Below are 17227 nucleotides of genomic sequence, written 5' to 3'. Positions count from 1 at the left end.
GGTATTTTTTTACAGTGTGCTCCAGTAGCACCGCCCCCTCTCAGTGTCGGAGGGATTACAGTTTCTACTCCTCTCTGAAGGTGCGTCTGCGTCTAAGGAGAAACTAGTTTAGAAATTACAGAAACATTCATTATTTCTGTCCCAGGCCGCTTTGTTACAGTTTTTAGACAGTGTCAGAGCTGAAACAGGCTCATGTGTGCCGTTAGTTTGTTTTACAGGGCCGCCGGAAGTAACTTTTATCAGATTTATCACATGAATTCATCAAAATCCAGCTACAAAGGCATTATGTCAACATTTTTGGGAAGGATAATCGGTTAACCAACGTTTTTGATCGTCCGGGAAAGAGGCTGTGGTGCAGATAAAGTAAGTGTTTGTGCGCACTTGATCGGATTATCTTCATGTAATCTGAGAAACTGTCACTCAACCCCTCAGTGTTTTGATTTGTGATCAGTTTTGTGGAATTGTGATCAGGAAATAAAATGACCAGACGTGCACAATTAGTGTGTTGCTGTTGTTTTAATGGAATTCTGCATTTGTTTGGGGTCAGATTTCCCCCAACAACCTGCTTCAAAGGACCGGAATGCTCTGCTGGCCACTTGATAGGCTTTTCATCATCATCATCGTCATCATTATCATCAATTTCTATCATAAATGTCATTTAATACAGTACGGGAGTAGATGGATCAAACTGAGGTGAAGGCGTGACCTTTTTCAATCTATCACCCAGCTCACAGTGGCCTTTGTGATTATTCAGGTTCAGGTCATCTATTCTCCTATGTGATGGTTGTTTGACAGTTGTGAATTATGTGAAACAGTATTACAGCACTCAGTCATGATTCTAACTATCTTAAAAGGTAACAAAAAGTAGTTTTGCACAGAAAGTACCATAAATGTCACAGGAATACACACATATGTGATCTGGCCTCAGTATGACTCCTCTCCCTCTAATTCGTATTCACAGTCTGGCTTGTTTGAGCCGCTTGCTGAGTATTGGACTGAACTCAAATGTATAAAAAGCAGTTTGACTTGTATTTGAAACCATTTCAGCATACAGCGCTCAGTTGTCCTCATGCTGAGTCGCTTGACTGAAAAATAATGTATGTATTATAATTAAGGCATTTCCAATCTAATATGATCACCTACATTATGTCTTTTACGCACAAATACATGTAAAGCGTCTTTGACATCCAATTGGCAATTTCACCTTTTACATTAAGACCATGAATCAAGCTTTAATGACATTACTTTGTCCCTTTGTCCTCTAGATCTGATTAGTGTAAGACATCTCTGAGTACCACTTTTCAGATCTGTCTGTCTCCTGAGCTGCCTGCAGTATCACTTGCATTATCTGTCAGGCCTAAATCATCAGTAATGAGTCGGAGGTTGCCTGTGTATTGGCAGAGGGAGCTCAGCTGACAATGTGCAGGACAGGAAAGGGTTAAACAGCTGTGCCAAGACAAGTCACATCTTCTCAGCACCTGATGTTTGCAAATTGGTAAATGTCGTGTTCAGTAAATTTGTTTTTGCTTAAACACACACTTTGCTTCCAGTGTGTGTGTCCTCATAATGCTCCCCTCATGTGGATTATCAGCGCAGGGCACTAATGGAAACTATTTTTGGCTAAATCCACTGACTAGAAGATTAAGGATATTATTAATGCATGCATATATAAATTTCATAAAGGGGTGAAGGATGGAAAGAGTCTGGAAAGAGGCGACAGTGACCGAGATAAAGAGCTAATTATAGACAGCCATGGCAGAGACTGTGAGACTTACTGGATTATTGTATTATTATTCAATGAGCGCATAATGGAAACTCCACTGACAACTTTGACACAGCATGGTGCCTGCAGCCATGGTGAGGCGCTGACATTAATCAGGTTACTTTCTAGAAGCTGTCTGTCCAGAGACACTTATGTAAAGGCAAGTACATGAGAGGAAAGTGTCCCTGAACGCATCTGAATCCCCCAAAGAGACAGATTTGATCTATCCTGAGCCCAGAGGAGCGTTTTTTAGATCCACTCATAGTTGCAGTGGACCAGACTTCCGTCTACCAAGCCGCATCCTTCAGGTTTCTCAAGTGGATCCCAAGTTGTTCCCTGGCCAGATGGTTTAAATAACCCCTCCATGTATGTATTCTGGTCTGCCATACTTGGAATACCTCCCCTTGGAGACAACCAGGAGGCAGCCTGATTAGATGTCTGAGGGTGAGACCCAACACCCTGTGGAGGAAATGCATTTCAGACGCTGGTATCCAAGATCTCATCATGACCATAGAGCAGGTTTGTAATACAGAGCAACTGGTAAGATGGCTGCTTTACCTTCTGGACAAACTCTCCCAACAACCCAAGAGAGCGATACATCATCTGCATCAATGCAAATACAGCAACAATTCTTTTAATGCTCAAGACCCTGAACGCCCCTTTTGATTAGGGCAGCTGTTCACTCCCCACATGTGCGATTTAATGAGTAAATATCTAGATTATTCTCTTTTTTAATGGAATTTAAAGCTGCTGACAACAACACAGATTTGCAGGACATGCTGTTCTCCGGCCCCTCGTGTGTCCTTAATAAAGCAGGTAGAGGACATGTAATAGCAGCTATCAAAACAATACAAAGATACATGAAAAATTAATAACACATTAGACTGCAGTGTCCACTTAATGGTCCAGTTCCTGCTGCCTAAGTACACCGACAAATCAAAAATATCACCGGCTGTCGTCTGTGCTGACTCACACGTGTATGGAGAATTACACAAACCCAATTGAAGTACTGAGAAATGTATGGAGTGTTGGTGTAATGTTACCATACAGGTTCATCCATCTATGGAGGTCAATGGGTTCTGTGTCCGTGTGCTCGTTCAGAGTGGTGACTCTGTAAACAGAGACATTCCTGACAGGATCGGGACTTTGTTGCAGGCACGTTTTTATTTCCTTGTTCAGCCAAGCAGAGAAGGAATTTCTGTTTTGCAGGTTGTGTTGGGATAAAGCACTGTGCGTTTGTTTGAATTGCTGGAGGCGACACCTTTCTGGGTGAGGGTTGACAGATAAGTTCTGAGCTTTAGGTCTTAGAATTTCTTTTTGTATTCAAATCATTGCTAGCCTACATTGCCTGACACTGACCTTGTCCCAAGAGGAAAGTTCAGCACCCAGCCAACACATCTGATTCCCCCAAAATGAAAATGGCTTAAAGTGAAACCCATTTTCTCTCTGATGTCATAAAAGCACTTACATATATGAAACATGGATGAAGTTCCTCCTGTGCTGTTAGTAGAATTGTGGGTGTTGAAGCAGATTATGTCGGCACGTACTTACATGCTCTTATTAAATAAAGAGCACACTTTATGTTTCATTCACTTCAAGACGTTCAAAAGCTTCCATCAAAAGTGGATTGAAGTGTCTCACCCTGGCAGACTGAGGTTTATCTACCTCAGAGACCCACAGGGAGACTATAGACCCAAAGTAGCTGAAACGAGACCTGCATGATTTCAGCTCCACCCTGCTCTTGTCCTCGTTTGAGCACAGTCAAATAAGAATGCAGGGAGGCCCCCAGATTTCACTGATAATAACAAACAAGAGGGGGAAAATGCAAACCTCTACAAACTTCTGAATACTGTTTTTATAGATTTAGCGTGGCAGTTGGGTGTAAACTGTCCAAAGAGACGAGCTTGATCACATCACACTACAGTATTTGCACACAAACAATCAACCAGTCACAGACGAGAAAATTGCTTATGGTACATTATGTCTTCTGTCTTTAGTATTTTCAAAACAGTACTAGATGGTTTGATGAGGTTTTTGGGACAACAGCTGGGTAAACGTAAACACTAACTAGTTCCTGTGAGGTTAATTTTTGCATACAAGCCTGTAATATATGTTGAGAAATAGTTGTGGTTATGTATGACAATACAGCAAAGAATAGTACACGGCAGCTGTAACTGTTATTCCATCTGTCTCTGCTCCTCCAAACGACAAATTAGTTACATTTTTATCTTCCATCGAGCCAAAGAAAAGCACGTGTCTTATATCGTTACGGTCTGGCTCAATGTGTGTGAATTTATAAAAATCCAGACGTGTCATTGAAATAGATGCAGACACACACACACACACGTACACGCACGCACACACACACACACACACACACACACATACACGTACACTGTGTCACCGTGTAATCTCTGTGCTCAGAGATAAGAACAAAGCAGCAGTTTGTTTTGGAAAGGAAGGTTGACCAGGAAACAGGTTGTTGCCTCTGTCATCTCTCCTTATCAGACCCTCACAGGGAGAGATGATGGTCAATCACTGGCTTCAGTCATCAGGAGCATCAATTATTGTGTTCATGCGTATCTGTCTGAAACTACTTATCATTTATTTAAACTATTTTAAGCACAGTGCAGGATTTGTTTTTTGAAACTAACTTTGTGTCACGTTGACATTCCCCATCGTGACCACATCCACTACATATCAACTTAATCAACACAGCAACACGTCAACAAAACAACTTTATCATGTAGGCCAGAGCTCAAATAAGGTTTTGTTGTCAATTCTTTGCAATTGGTCTTGGATAATGTTGTTATTTATGAGTTATAAGTGTGGTTGCAAAATATTAATGAACACATACAAAGTGGATTTAATTTAAACCATCGTCACGCTCACTCGTGTGCATTCTAGGAATTACCAGCCCCAGCCTGCTTTCTCTACCTCTATTAAGTACCTCAGTGTGTTTCCCAGAATGCCTTTTGGTAGCCCAAACTAATGTACTGGAATCATTGTACCAGAAACCAAATTTGATGGGAATGTTGGTAAAAGGAAGAGCGCAGGGATCAAAAATCATCTGCTGTAAGTGGCTCAGTTCAGCTCAGTTCATACTCAGTGAAGTATGTGACCCCAGTGTTTTTAATTCTCTGTTCTATCAGCAAATACAAAATACTGTATATTGTAAATAGTTATCGGCAATAACTCCCCTACTACTTCAGCAGAGTACCTATTGTCGTGTCATGATGATGATGATGATGATGGTGATGATGATGATGATGACATGATTCAGCTCAATGGACTTTTTCTAATTCTGCACATTATTTCAGTGTGCGTATGTCAGTGTACAGTAGATTAAAGTCTAAATTTGCAGTTGTGTTTAGATGTTAATAATCTGCAGAGTGTAACATAAAAATTCAGCCACAATGATGGTTTGAGGATTTCTTTGGAATGAAAACAATTGCTCTTGATAGAATTGTGTATTATAAGAGATTCCATCCTGTCTTTATCCTCACCATGGCACCACCTGTCCTATGAACAAAAGTGTGCTGAAGTTCTGGAACTCTGACTGTCCAAACACAAGTTGTCCATAAGTGACATACATGCCTCAGAAGTAATCTGAGTAATAATTTTTTTTGAAAACCCCTTAGAGGACAGAAGGGCCTGTTGTCCTGCTGTCAGAAAAGAGAGACATTAGCGAAGGGATGAAAAACAGCTCCGTCTTTGCAAAGGCATTTTTACACCAAGGCAACAAGCTTCTCTCCGTGGCAGGAGTGTGTGTGAGGGCAACAGGCTGTCGGCCTCTCACTGTTTCCTTTTAATTCAAGCTGTTTTTATAAAGGCTCATGTCATTTCCATAGCAGCCGGTACAATCAACTCCAAGTAATTCTCAGCCATGACACAGCAATGGACCTTTAAATAGGGTCTCCGTTGGCGTTACTGTTAAGAATATTCTGTGTTTTCCTCTTTTCACTCACAACCTACCGATGCTTGTTTTTGCTATTTCTTTCCACAGTCCTAAATCCGCAGACAGGTAAAGGTTGACGTCTCCATGACTGTAAAGTGTGCAGCATATTATTAGACTGCCTGTCCCAGACATGACTCACTGTTGAATAGCACGTTGGCAGCTCTTCTTCAGCAGTTATTACACTAAACAAGGCCCATGGCCGTCAACAGATCCATGCTGTTTAGTAAAAATATACCCCAGCAACATGTCGTGACATTGTGTTATGCAAAATTGTGTTAATCTTGTCTTGTTTTTGGTCCTCAGGGTTCCCAGTCCTGTGTGGGATGTTAACAGCCTGGTGGCGCGCTGAGGCTGAGGGAGCATGGTGAAACACCAACCCTTACAGGTCTATGAGAAGCAGCTCTTTGTCTCCTTTGTCACTGGGATCTATGGTTGCCGCTGGAAACGCTACCAGCGTTCCCAAGACGACAGCTCAAAGGTGGAAAAGTATTTCTGATCACCATGTACAGTATATAGATAATAATGATAACTGATAACACACACAATACACACACACAGGTAGTTTTTGATATATTTTAGTGTGTGTGTTGATGCTTGTGCTGCAGTGGGCTGATGATCAGATGTCATTTTGAGTCGTTTAGTTTGTATCTTTGCAACTTAAGCAACGTGGGGTAAGTTTTCTTAAGTCATATTATCATGAATTGACAGGGAGATGCTGTCTGATCCTGATCCTTTTATTCGATACAAAACAGGCAGGTACGAATATTTGTCAATTAAATATGAAGGAAGGAAGAATGATATTATCACATTTAAACTTAAAGGCCTAACAAGCCTTTGTCCCGACACTTATCTATCTAAATTGGCTCATAATTATATAGAACGATGAGGATGATCAAGACACCTGTCATCTTTCATTGAGCATCAGTGTAGCAGACTTTGATTATGCAAATGAAACGTTATTAACGCATTAACGTTTTTCTTTACTTACTTTGATTTCTTTGACTTTAGAGGAGATATATTACTGTTTACCTTCTCCTTCTGCATCTTATTTGCCTTCTTTTTATCGCCAAATAAACTAAAGCTTCTGCCAAGTCCTCTCTTCATGAATTGCAAGTCCCTGTCACTGCCACTCCTGGTAACAGACATATTGCATGAAGACACATCAGTTGCCCTTTTACGATTTTTGTAGGATGAAGTGATCCTGAGTGTAGATGAACATTTCTGTGGGGAAAGTAGACTGGGAGGAGCGTGAGTGTCCTTTGGTGCGACCACACAATCCTGCTGAGGCTGCACTGAAACCTGATCGCAACTCAGGAATAAGTGAACAATTTTCCAATTGTGTGGTTGTGAAGGCCCGAAAATGGGTCAAGCTTTGTCAAAGGCAACACAAAACTACAGAACCACAAAACCAGAGCACAATCACACAAATGGGTTATTCAGCCAGAGGTTTTGATGCTGACATTACAGGAACAAACCTCTTGGAAACTGATTTCCCACTTATATTTTCCATTAAATGGGATTAAAGATAGAAAACACATTTTCGCTCATCTTTGGAAACTTTGGGATCATGACTAGAATGTGGGTTTGGTGCTTGATGATACATGAACTATATAACAATATGAACTATACCTCCTTTTAATCGAGCCACTCAGGGATAAAGCTCAATGAATTTTAGTAATTCCTCTGATGTCATCTCCTTCTTTTCTGTTGGATTCCTGAGGGATTTTCCACCAGGCCCTTAGTGACTGGGGAAAAAAACGCTCTTTAGTAGAAAGCAGCTTTTGGATCTTTAAGGCAAAGCCAGATATCCAGCTGTGATGGATCCCCACTGTGCAGCCACGGCTCCTGCTGCTGGATGTCTTCTTTGATACAAAGAGACAGAGCCTCGGCCATAAATGAGTCCATTTACTGAACGTGTGACCCGGGCACTAATGATGTGCTGACCGAGAGGGAGATATACAAGCACACAGCTGCCTCTCTTCTTTGACTGCTCCATTTACAAAGGATCACACACTGGCAAACACACATCGGACAAATACAAAGTCATAGAAGCTTCTGTTCATGCACAGGAATACAGTTGAGCTACAGTACAGCCGTGATGTGGGACTGATTTGGTTGAGAACAGTTTGTCTTTTCAGGATGGACCGAGTCTCTGTCTCTGCCACATCCCATCCATGCTGCCAAGTCTGACAGTGCTTTGTTAATATTTACCCTGTCTAATGTTGTCCCCTTGTTCTATTTGTTGACTCAAAAGTCAAATGAAAGTTGAATTTATAATGCAAGTATGATGAAATTAAGTTCATAATTTCCATAGATGTGGTAATATAAATATTGATACTTTTAATAGAGTTCTTCACTTTTCTTACTTTCTTGATTTTAGCACACATTTGATCATTTCCCATTACAATTTAATTTCAGCGTCTTAGGTGGCAATTGAAATGTACTTATGTGAAGTATGGATCATGTTATATACATCGGATTTAAATATTATCAGTAAAAGTTCCCACAATCTTGACATCATGTATCTTCACATTGTTTCTTGAACTTCATCCCTCATATTGTCTTGCAGTATCAGTGTCCCTGCATTGAGGTGACACTGACCTTGTCCCAAGAGGACATTCTGTACAGTATTTATCAGCACAGAAAGGAAATGAGGAAGGAACGCTCTGTCATATGGTGAAGTCAGCACATAGATCAGGATTTATGAGCACTGTCACATGGTTGGTACTAGCAGTTATAATTAGAGAGATGGGGGACCTTTGGAGGCCATATATCATTCAGGAGGAAGTGTTTGGCCCGCATGAAAATTAAGATGTTGTACTGCAAAGGGAGGGTGGCCTGGTCAGAGGTCAGAATGTTGCTTTGTAGTTATTCTGTACATTAGTTCAGTAATTAGTAATTAGTTTAAGACATAACAGCTGATTTCTTCATTAGACAAATTATTATATCAGGCTTTTGTTACCACTAATTTGATTATTAGACTCTGTGTGCAGCAGCACTGTACATGCTTACTGATTTATAGAGACTTCATGAGCCAGTCTCATATGATGTCTTTACAGGCCTTGATTGTGTTGGAACCCTTAGAGACAGGGTGAGGAGTTTGGACATCAGGATCCAAACTGCTGCTCTTTTTTGTTGAAAGAAAATTTTGCCATGTAATTGGAACGCCTGGTGGACGTTTTCCGGGCATGTCAGATTGTGAGGTGATCACACATACAGTAGAGAGATTATACAGCCTATCTGGGCTGGGAATGTCTTTGGATCCTCCTCAAACAGCTGGAGGACGTGACGAGGGTGAGGAGACATCTGGTTACTTTGCATAGCATGCTGCCTCTGCAACCTGGACCTGAATAAGTGCTGGAAAATGCATCCAATATAGACAAAGGGATGTTTGCTTCATGGCAAACCTGCTGGTTTTAATAGTACCACTGATGTTTCTCAAACCACAACCACAGTTTTAAACTTGAACAGTTTAACACTGAAGGGCTTGGTTAGGTGAACTGGGACTGTATTTACTGAGCATCAGGTCTCCCTCATTCTTCACCATTGAGATCTTGTTTTTTTCACATTGGATTATTTATCTCTCAGTCATAAATGTTGTCTGTGACCCCACAATTGATCTTTCTGCCTATAACTGTAATCCTACTCTACCACGCTGCCAGTGTCTAGGGCAGACAGATATGTTGATTCTATTCCTTTTTTACAGCACCGATGTACTAATATCTGGGTTGATATACAGTATTTAATGAGAAGGAAGATGGCTCTGAAAAATCAGGGATTTTCTACGGAGGCAACTTGTCTTTGCCAAATTTCTCATCTAAATCTAACTTGGAAATTGAGCGGGATCCTACTTTGATGTTTACATATGTAAAGTGCATCTTAAAAACAATTAAGACAGCACAATAAACCCTCAAAGTGTTTAGCCATTAGGGTTGACACTGTTTATGGAATCTCTGGAGTTCCTTGGGAGTTTGAGTTGCACTCACTTGGGAAGACTGAGATACGATCACAATAGAAAAACAGATCAAGTGAACCTGAGTGAAAAATGCAGGCCACTTCAGAAAAGCAATAGTGAGATTTTTAGGACACACATTTAAGGAGATTATCTGGCAAGGGAAGTGAGCGTCCAGGCCATTATGTAGCAGTGTGGAGCCCATTAAAGGTGTGTGTATCTGGGACACCTTTTCCACTGTTGCTTGGTGCACGATGGGACTTGACAACGTGACAGCGGCTCAGTGCCGTACACGCACGTTAAACCAATTAAAAACAGCCGCTGGTATTTTGTCACGTGTCCACCTTAACATTCATTCTTTTATCAGCTCCATTGAGGTCACATCATAACCCTCGAATGACGCCTGTATGCCCTCGTCTCGGCCTTTAAATGAGATCTCTTTCAAAACAGTCCGTTGCTTAATACACGCGGCAATTTGCTCATTAGCCCAACACATCCCATTATCTCTCTGCTGCTAATATTAGCCTGGTGGAAACGTGGAGTCCAGGCACAGTGTGGCGTCAAAGCTGATCAATGCTCAGCAGGATCTGGTGACCGGCCTATCATAGTCTACACCTCTGTTCAGTTGGCATTAGCTGCTAATCCTGTTAATGACTGAAGGGAGGTGTCCTTGAGTGCTGCACAAGCTCTCCTCTATATTTTGTGATAAAATAACCTTTTCCAATCTGCTTTGCTTTGTAGTGGGAGTGTACATGGTTTGGCCTCCTGTGCAGCTCTTTCTTCCTGCTGCTCTTCTGGTCCTACTTTTGGTTGGTGGCTCAAAATGATTCCAACGAGTTCAACTGGTGAGTGAGAATCACACATCAGCGAGTGAATAGCTGCTTCACCAGGCCGTACAATGGAGGTTGACCTTTCGCATTCTTGTTCAATATTGATTCATTGAGTTTTTTGACCTCCCTGCTGCTTCATATTGCAGGTCTGTGTACAACCGATCCGGAGAATGGAGGGACGAGACGATCCCCATCCTGGCTTCCACCACAGTGGGAATCAGCTATATCACATTTTTAATGGTGATCTCATGTTTCAAATCTGTAAAGAATACTTTCTTATTGGCTGGTTAAGATAAATATAACTCACTGAATCTTATTTCCTTTACAGATTTTAGCATGTTTCCATATATCCTTGGGTCAGCAGCTGAACCTCTACTGGGTTCACAAGGTGACTTTGAATTGCAGTAGAAGTTATTGCCATTCAAATTCCCCTCACACAAACTTGAAATCAAATCTCAATTTTAATATCTGTCATTTCATAGATTGGATTGTTGGCGACTCTGATCACCACCATCTCTGGCGTGATTTCTGTTGATGATATATGGGGAGATGAGTGGGATATTGTGCTCGTATCCCTGCAGGTTTGTGTATTCAGTTGAATCAGTCAAACAATTCTTAATTAGTTGATGTAAATTGTCTAAAGTTGAAGGTCATTGTGAAGAATCCCTTTCAATGTGTTTGACATGCTTTGAGAAGTGGCATGTTTGAATCTACTGCTTTGCTATGCTGTTGGACAGATTAATGTATGTTCAAATAAATATTATTATTATTATTATTATTATTATTATTTTATTTTATTTTCCCAATCAGATAAATATAGTTAAAAAAGGTTAAGATTGAAAAATAATTTACAGTACTTTGCAGAACTACACACACAAACTTACAATGTTTGCTCTATAAACTTTTGTTTTGTTTTATTAAGACACTGAACAAGTGATAACAGTGATACCAGTTATATTTGTCATAAGATTATGTATTTGCTGTTGATAATGTGTAAAGCCAGTGACTGATAACCCACAATGAAGTCTGATCCTCTTGGTTCAATGACGGTGCGTTGTTGTGTCAGTCTACAGCACCCTTCCTGCACATCGGAGCCCTTGCAGTGGTCACAGCTATCAGCTGGTTGGTGGCTGGATATGTGGTCCGCAGAGAGAGATCCAGTGAGTCTTATTTCAAGTACAGAACCCCTTGTCATTGTCATGTTTAAAGGAATTCTATCTACTTTTATTAGTGGGGTGATAATACTATCTAGGAGTTTGATGAAAGGATTATGTCACAATTTAGACTGGAAGCAGTGGAGATCAGCTTGCCCCAACTAGAAAACACCAACAGCATTATGGGATTTTGCTGCTGCTTCTCACCTATATTCCCTCTAATACTACTTATTACAACCTGTATCAACCCTTCATTCCACCCTTGCAGATTTCCAGGTGGTGGTGTTGTTGATCTACGTCCTCATCCTCCTGGCCCTCTACCTGGCTCCCCTCACATTCACCTGTCCCTGCATCATGGACCGCCACAGCCTCAGGCCTCGGCCAGAGATCATCGGCCGACGGGGAGCCCCCATGGTGAGTATCAGTATTATCAGTGCCAGCAAGTTTGTATTGAAATTGAAATTGTGCAGCTAAATGACAAATGACATGTGAGATCATGAGTTCAGTGCGCCGCATAAGGAATTCAATAATCAGAAATTGGTTTTATAACACAAATGTAATCTATGTGAGGGCGAATTGTCTAGGTTAGGTGGATCTTTTAAAATGTTTTAGATATACACAGTACATATGTGAGAATTCAGTATTTCAGAGACACATGACCCCTGCCAGTCTCATCATAGGCAATAATGAGTTGTTTCAAGCTTCAAATTAGCCTATTAGGTAGATTGTGAAAGAGGAATGAGTCCCTGCTCTACACGTTGCATTCACACCTGCTAGTTAGGACTGAGATCTAATTACAATGTAAGTCAAACCACATTGTTGTATTCTGTCAGACAGCAAACATTTAATCTCGCAATGTCCTTCTTTTTCATCACCTGTATCTGGATACATTACCTGTTGATAAAAGGTGTAAACGTTGCCTTTATTTCCAGCATGTCTTTCTCCAGCACTCTATCTCACTTCCCTTCTCCTCTCTGTGTGTTTGTGCTTTAGTTGGCTCCAGAAAACACCATGGTGTCCTTTAACAGGGCCCTGCAGCAAGGAGCCGGCTCCCTGGAGGCAGATGTCACTGTCAGGTTATTAAACACACATTAATAACACATCTATCCTGGATACTTACAGTACATGTAATGAACCGAGTCTGCTGTTCAGTTCCACATATACCTCAGTGAAATCTGAGACATTACTTCACAGAAATGATTTGGTTTTCTTGGTAATCTTGTTTAGAAAAATTTAACACTCTGAATCTCTTTTGATGTTAGATGCTAGATGGTGTACTAGATCATGTTTAATGATGTACACACTATGCGCTATGTAACATATAATATTTTGTCCCTCCCATTAGTGTGGACGGGGTTCCCTTTCTGATGCGAGACCGCACCATGAGGCGAACCACAGATGTGAGTAAAGTTTTCCCTGCCAGACAGCACAACGACGCCTCGCTCTTCAACTGGACAGAGATTCGCTCTCTAAACGCCGGCCAGTGGTTTTTGGAGGTACAGAAATCAACATCAGCACAACCCAACGCAATTATTATTCTGAATAGAGTAAAGTTCAAAAGTCTGTTAGATGATATGAAACATGATTCATCTGGGGAAATTATGATTCAGAGCAAAACATGGAGATATATCCTTCTTGTTCTCAATTTTGCTTTTAAATAGTTTTTTTCCTGTTTCTTCCTTTGTATGCACTTCTAAAACTGTTAATGCTTTGTCCCTTTTCTACTATGTAAAGCACAACATGCATTCCAGCTTCTATTCAAATAACTTGGCTTCACCAGTTACTCTTCAGATTACCAAACCCGTTTCAATCCTCGTCTACCTCTGTTGTACTCCACTGTCTCCAGAGGGACCCCTACTGGACAGTGGACACCCTGACGGCGAAGGATCGGAGCAGAATAGGTAACCAGACTGTGTGCAGCCTGTTGGAGCTGCTGCGTCTGGCCGCCAGAGCCAACAGCTCGGTGCTGCTGAACATCAACAGGCTTCCCCCGGCACATCCACGCCACCGAAGCTGGTTCATGGACACGCTGTGGGCCGTCCAGAAAGCAGGGATCTCCCAGAAGAGGGTGAGGACTGTAGGTGGTTTTCATTTCATCCTTTAATATACAGAAATGTGGTACTGCTCTTTAGGTTAAATTATTAGATTTGCCACTGGGCGATTTGGTGGGAAATTCACGTGATTGTTTGATAAACAAGCTCGGTTTGTTTAACGTCCTTCCGTGTTGATGCAGTGTGTTTGTGTGTTCCTGCTAGGTGACATGGACCCCTGACACTGATAGAGGGAGAGTGAGGCAGCTTCAGCAGAGTGCATGTGAGAAGCTATCAGTGGAGGAGATGAGGCGGAGGGGCATCACAAGCCTGACCCTCCACTACAGCAAGGCCAGCCACAAAGACATACAGTAAACACACACACACACACACACACACACACACACACACACACACACACACACACACACACACACACACACACACAGTGAAACTTGTCAAAAGACACACACATTCAATAGTTAGACTTTCTAATAAATGTGTCTGTATTTGTCTTAAGTCACAATAGGATTTGAAGCGGTTGCAGCTATATTACAACATTTCTGTGGCTGTGGAATCTCCTTGTGAGAGCCAAGGAGAGAGAGTCAGTGACCCTTTTTCAGTGTTTAGCTTGAATTTTTTCTTCTCCCCAGGGAATATTTGGCCAATAATGTGAGTTTGACTGTCTACGCGGTGAATGAGCCCTGGCTCTACTCTATTCTGTGGTGTAGCGGGGTGCCTTCTGTGTCCTCCGATGCCCCCCAAGTCCTCCGAAAGGTGCCTTACCCCATCTGGCTGATGGTAAACAACATCTCTCTGTCTCTCTCTCTCTCTCTCTCACACACACACACTCTGGAACCACACGCACAGACAAGGTCAGACAGCAAAACGGGGGAGGACAGCAGGAGAGAGGACAGAGACAGACGAGGGCCCGGCGAGGCCCGAGGACCCAAAGAAATATGAGCGAGCTCAGCGGCAGACTTTAGCTCAGTGTTGCGTTAGAGAACAATGGGACGCTGGGAAAGAGTCGGGGACAGACAGCAGCCTGAGACAAGGGCAGGGACATGAAGTGGAGAGCAGGCTTTTCCCTTAGTCAGAGCTTTGTTTCAGCAGTCATGCATGTAGATGGTGACCTCCAGTGGTGTTTGCTGGGAACAACGTCTCTCTCTCTCTCTTATTTTGCAGGGGCAGAACGCTTACAGGTTTATCTGGATCACTTCAGATCTGCTCTCCCTCGCCATAGTTCTAGTGATTTTCTCCTTTCAAAAGTAAGTACGCATTGCAGAATGACACACAACAAAGTAGCAACAATGCTCGTGTGGCAAATCATACAATCTACCATCTACCACTGATGTTTACAGTTCCTGCCAAGTACAACACAAGAGCAAACCTGTGGAATTTCAACTACCAACCTTTACAAATGCCTCATCTCACATCCACCATATCTATATTCTCCTAATGTTAAAATTTGAGCCATTTTTGTTCAAAGAATAGAGGGAATCAGGTAATTTCACGTTAAGTCTTTGTCTCTTAGGTCATGATGTTCACAGGTCCTTAAAAATTTGACCTGCAATGAGAAAAAAAGCTTTAAAATGATCTCAGTATTTATTGTGCTCTGCTGAAGTAGCACTTTATCGACTGGTTTGAGTCATGAATGAAATATGAGTCTGGGTCTGAGCTTCGGCCGTGTCCAGTCTGCAGCTTCTACACTGACAGCTCTTCTGTTTCTTTCTTTTTCCCCCTCTCTATCTGTTTTTTTCTACACCCTTTTGTTGTCGTCCATGTTTCTCTCCTCCGTGCTCTTCACCTCTCACTCTGCTCCTGTCATCTTCCTCTTCCTCCTCTCACGTCCTTACTTTGTCCTGTGCTCTGCCTGATCTGCATGCAACCTTCCTCTGCTGCCCCCCCTGGCATCTGTCAGCTATCATATGATCAGGTAACTGCTGCCGCTGCCCTGGCCTTTGTCACCCCGTCCTTGTCTGTCCTTCCTGTCCTGTCCTTTTTAAATTTATTTATCCTGACACCCCCGAGGCCCCGTAGTTCATCTCCTGTTTCGTGGAAGCCTGAAGCTGTTTGTTTGTGTGTGTGTGTGTGTTTTGAAAGATTTGTATCTGCTGTATGTGTGGTGTAACAGGTGGAGGATGAGCGGGATACAGAGCTACAACCCGGAGCAGATTATGCTGAATGCTGTGGGGCAGCGGCCCAGTCGAGATGTAAACACCATGAAGGAGAAGCTCATATTTTCAGGTGCAGCTTTTGTTTCGCTTTAGTTACACGATTCTACAAAGAGACGAATGCAACTGTCAAAAGCAAAAACACATTTACATACGAATACCTACATTTTCACACTGAGCTCTGATGCTGTTAAGTAAACAGATGTGAGCAAGCTGGAAATAGTAACAGACCTAAAAAAACCTAATGAGGATTTTCAGAGTAAAAGCAGATAGAGTGGATCGTTAATACTCCTTTTCCTTTTTTTTGTCGTTGTTGTTGTTTAACAGAACTTAACAATGGACTCAGCAGCACAGAAGAACTTTCTCTGTATCCTGAGAACGACTATGCCAGATACTCTCACGGAGGCCTCAGTCGCTGAATACGACTCCACACCTGGCAAAAACCTGCGATCATAGTTTTATTTTGAAAGGCTTTATTTCTAGTCTAAGTCTAAGGCTGTATTGCTTGAAACTTCCATTTATCTCCTACTTTACTGTTGTTTTTATAACAAAATGATGATGATCTTTGTAGTGTTCTGTATTATACATGGATGTAAATATGAGTTGTTTTACTATTTCCTTTTTTATTTTTTCAATTGTTTTGACTTGTATATTTAATTATCATTATATCTGACGTCCATTTTGTGTGTGTAAAACAGATTGAATGAAAACATGTATTACAGTTTGTTGGAACTTTTGATGACAGTCTGTGTCATATTCTCATTTTTCTGCCTCTTTTCTGTCACTCCGTGATCGATTCACTTTAGGTTTATTTAGCTATGAAGACTTTCACATGGCTGCCTTTTGTTCAATCGATGGGTTGATAGAATATTGTAGAAGTTTCTTGTGCTGTATTTTCATGAAGAGGTACAACTTACAACCACAGTTTTAGTTGCAGTCAGTCTGATCTTTTCGTGTATGGAAATATTTCTCTCAAGATTTATATGACAAATCTTAAATGTTAAGATGGAAATAAAAATAGAAATAAATCGTAGTCAGTTATTTTACCAGTGCACACACTCACAGTATTTATTTTTGTAAGTTCTTCCTGCTCTTCAGGCACAATCGATCTGCTCCTAAAATTGCTTAAAAACCAACAGCAACAGTCCTTCATTGAATAACAGACCCAAGCTACTTTAAATAGATACATGTTCTTCTGCTGTTATCAGGAGATGTTGCAGTCTTCAGGTACAAAGGCAGACAGTTTCACATTCTACCATGACTGACTGATGGAAAGTCAGTGTGTTACATAGTGTAAAATGAGCAGCCATACTAAATGATATTAGATACACTTGTGCTTGACAAGTCAAAATCTGATCTGCAGCCAC

The 17227-nt window shown here is 41.5% G+C and overlaps 1 protein-coding gene across 3 annotated transcripts; it reads left to right on the top strand.

Moving 5' to 3' along the window:
- Window positions 1-47: 47 nt before the first annotated feature.
- On the top strand, window positions 48-16604 carry gdpd5a (glycerophosphodiester phosphodiesterase domain containing 5a). Of its 3 annotated transcripts, none has more exons than XM_076161405.1 (16): window positions 48-363; window positions 6024-6105; window positions 10414-10517; window positions 10649-10742; window positions 10831-10890; window positions 10985-11083; window positions 11569-11662; window positions 11925-12070; window positions 12650-12732; window positions 13002-13152; window positions 13503-13733; window positions 13912-14057; window positions 14340-14487; window positions 14872-14954; window positions 15821-15933; window positions 16188-16604. In XM_076161405.1, the coding sequence occupies exons 2-16, from the start codon at window positions 6082-6084 to the stop codon at window positions 16277-16279; spliced, it is 1668 nt and encodes a 555-aa protein (XP_076017520.1). In that variant the 5' UTR covers window positions 48-363; window positions 6024-6081; the 3' UTR covers window positions 16280-16604. The 3 variants fall into 3 exon arrangements, with proteins under 3 accessions (XP_076017520.1, XP_076017519.1, XP_076017518.1); XM_076161404.1 differs by having other exon boundaries at window positions 6024-6198; window positions 13503-13724; XM_076161403.1 differs by having other exon boundaries at window positions 6024-6198.
- The last annotated feature ends 623 nt before the right edge of the window (window positions 16605-17227 follow it).

This window comes from Genypterus blacodes, unplaced genomic scaffold, assembly GCF_046128005.1.
Source record: "Genypterus blacodes isolate CSIRO-AG114 ecotype Tasmania unplaced genomic scaffold, CSIRO-AGI_Gbla_v1 ptg000111l_1, whole genome shotgun sequence".
In the NCBI taxonomy this organism is placed as follows: domain Eukaryota; kingdom Metazoa; phylum Chordata; class Actinopteri; order Ophidiiformes; family Ophidiidae; genus Genypterus; species Genypterus blacodes.
This window is presented reverse-complemented; position numbering and strand designations above follow the sequence as displayed.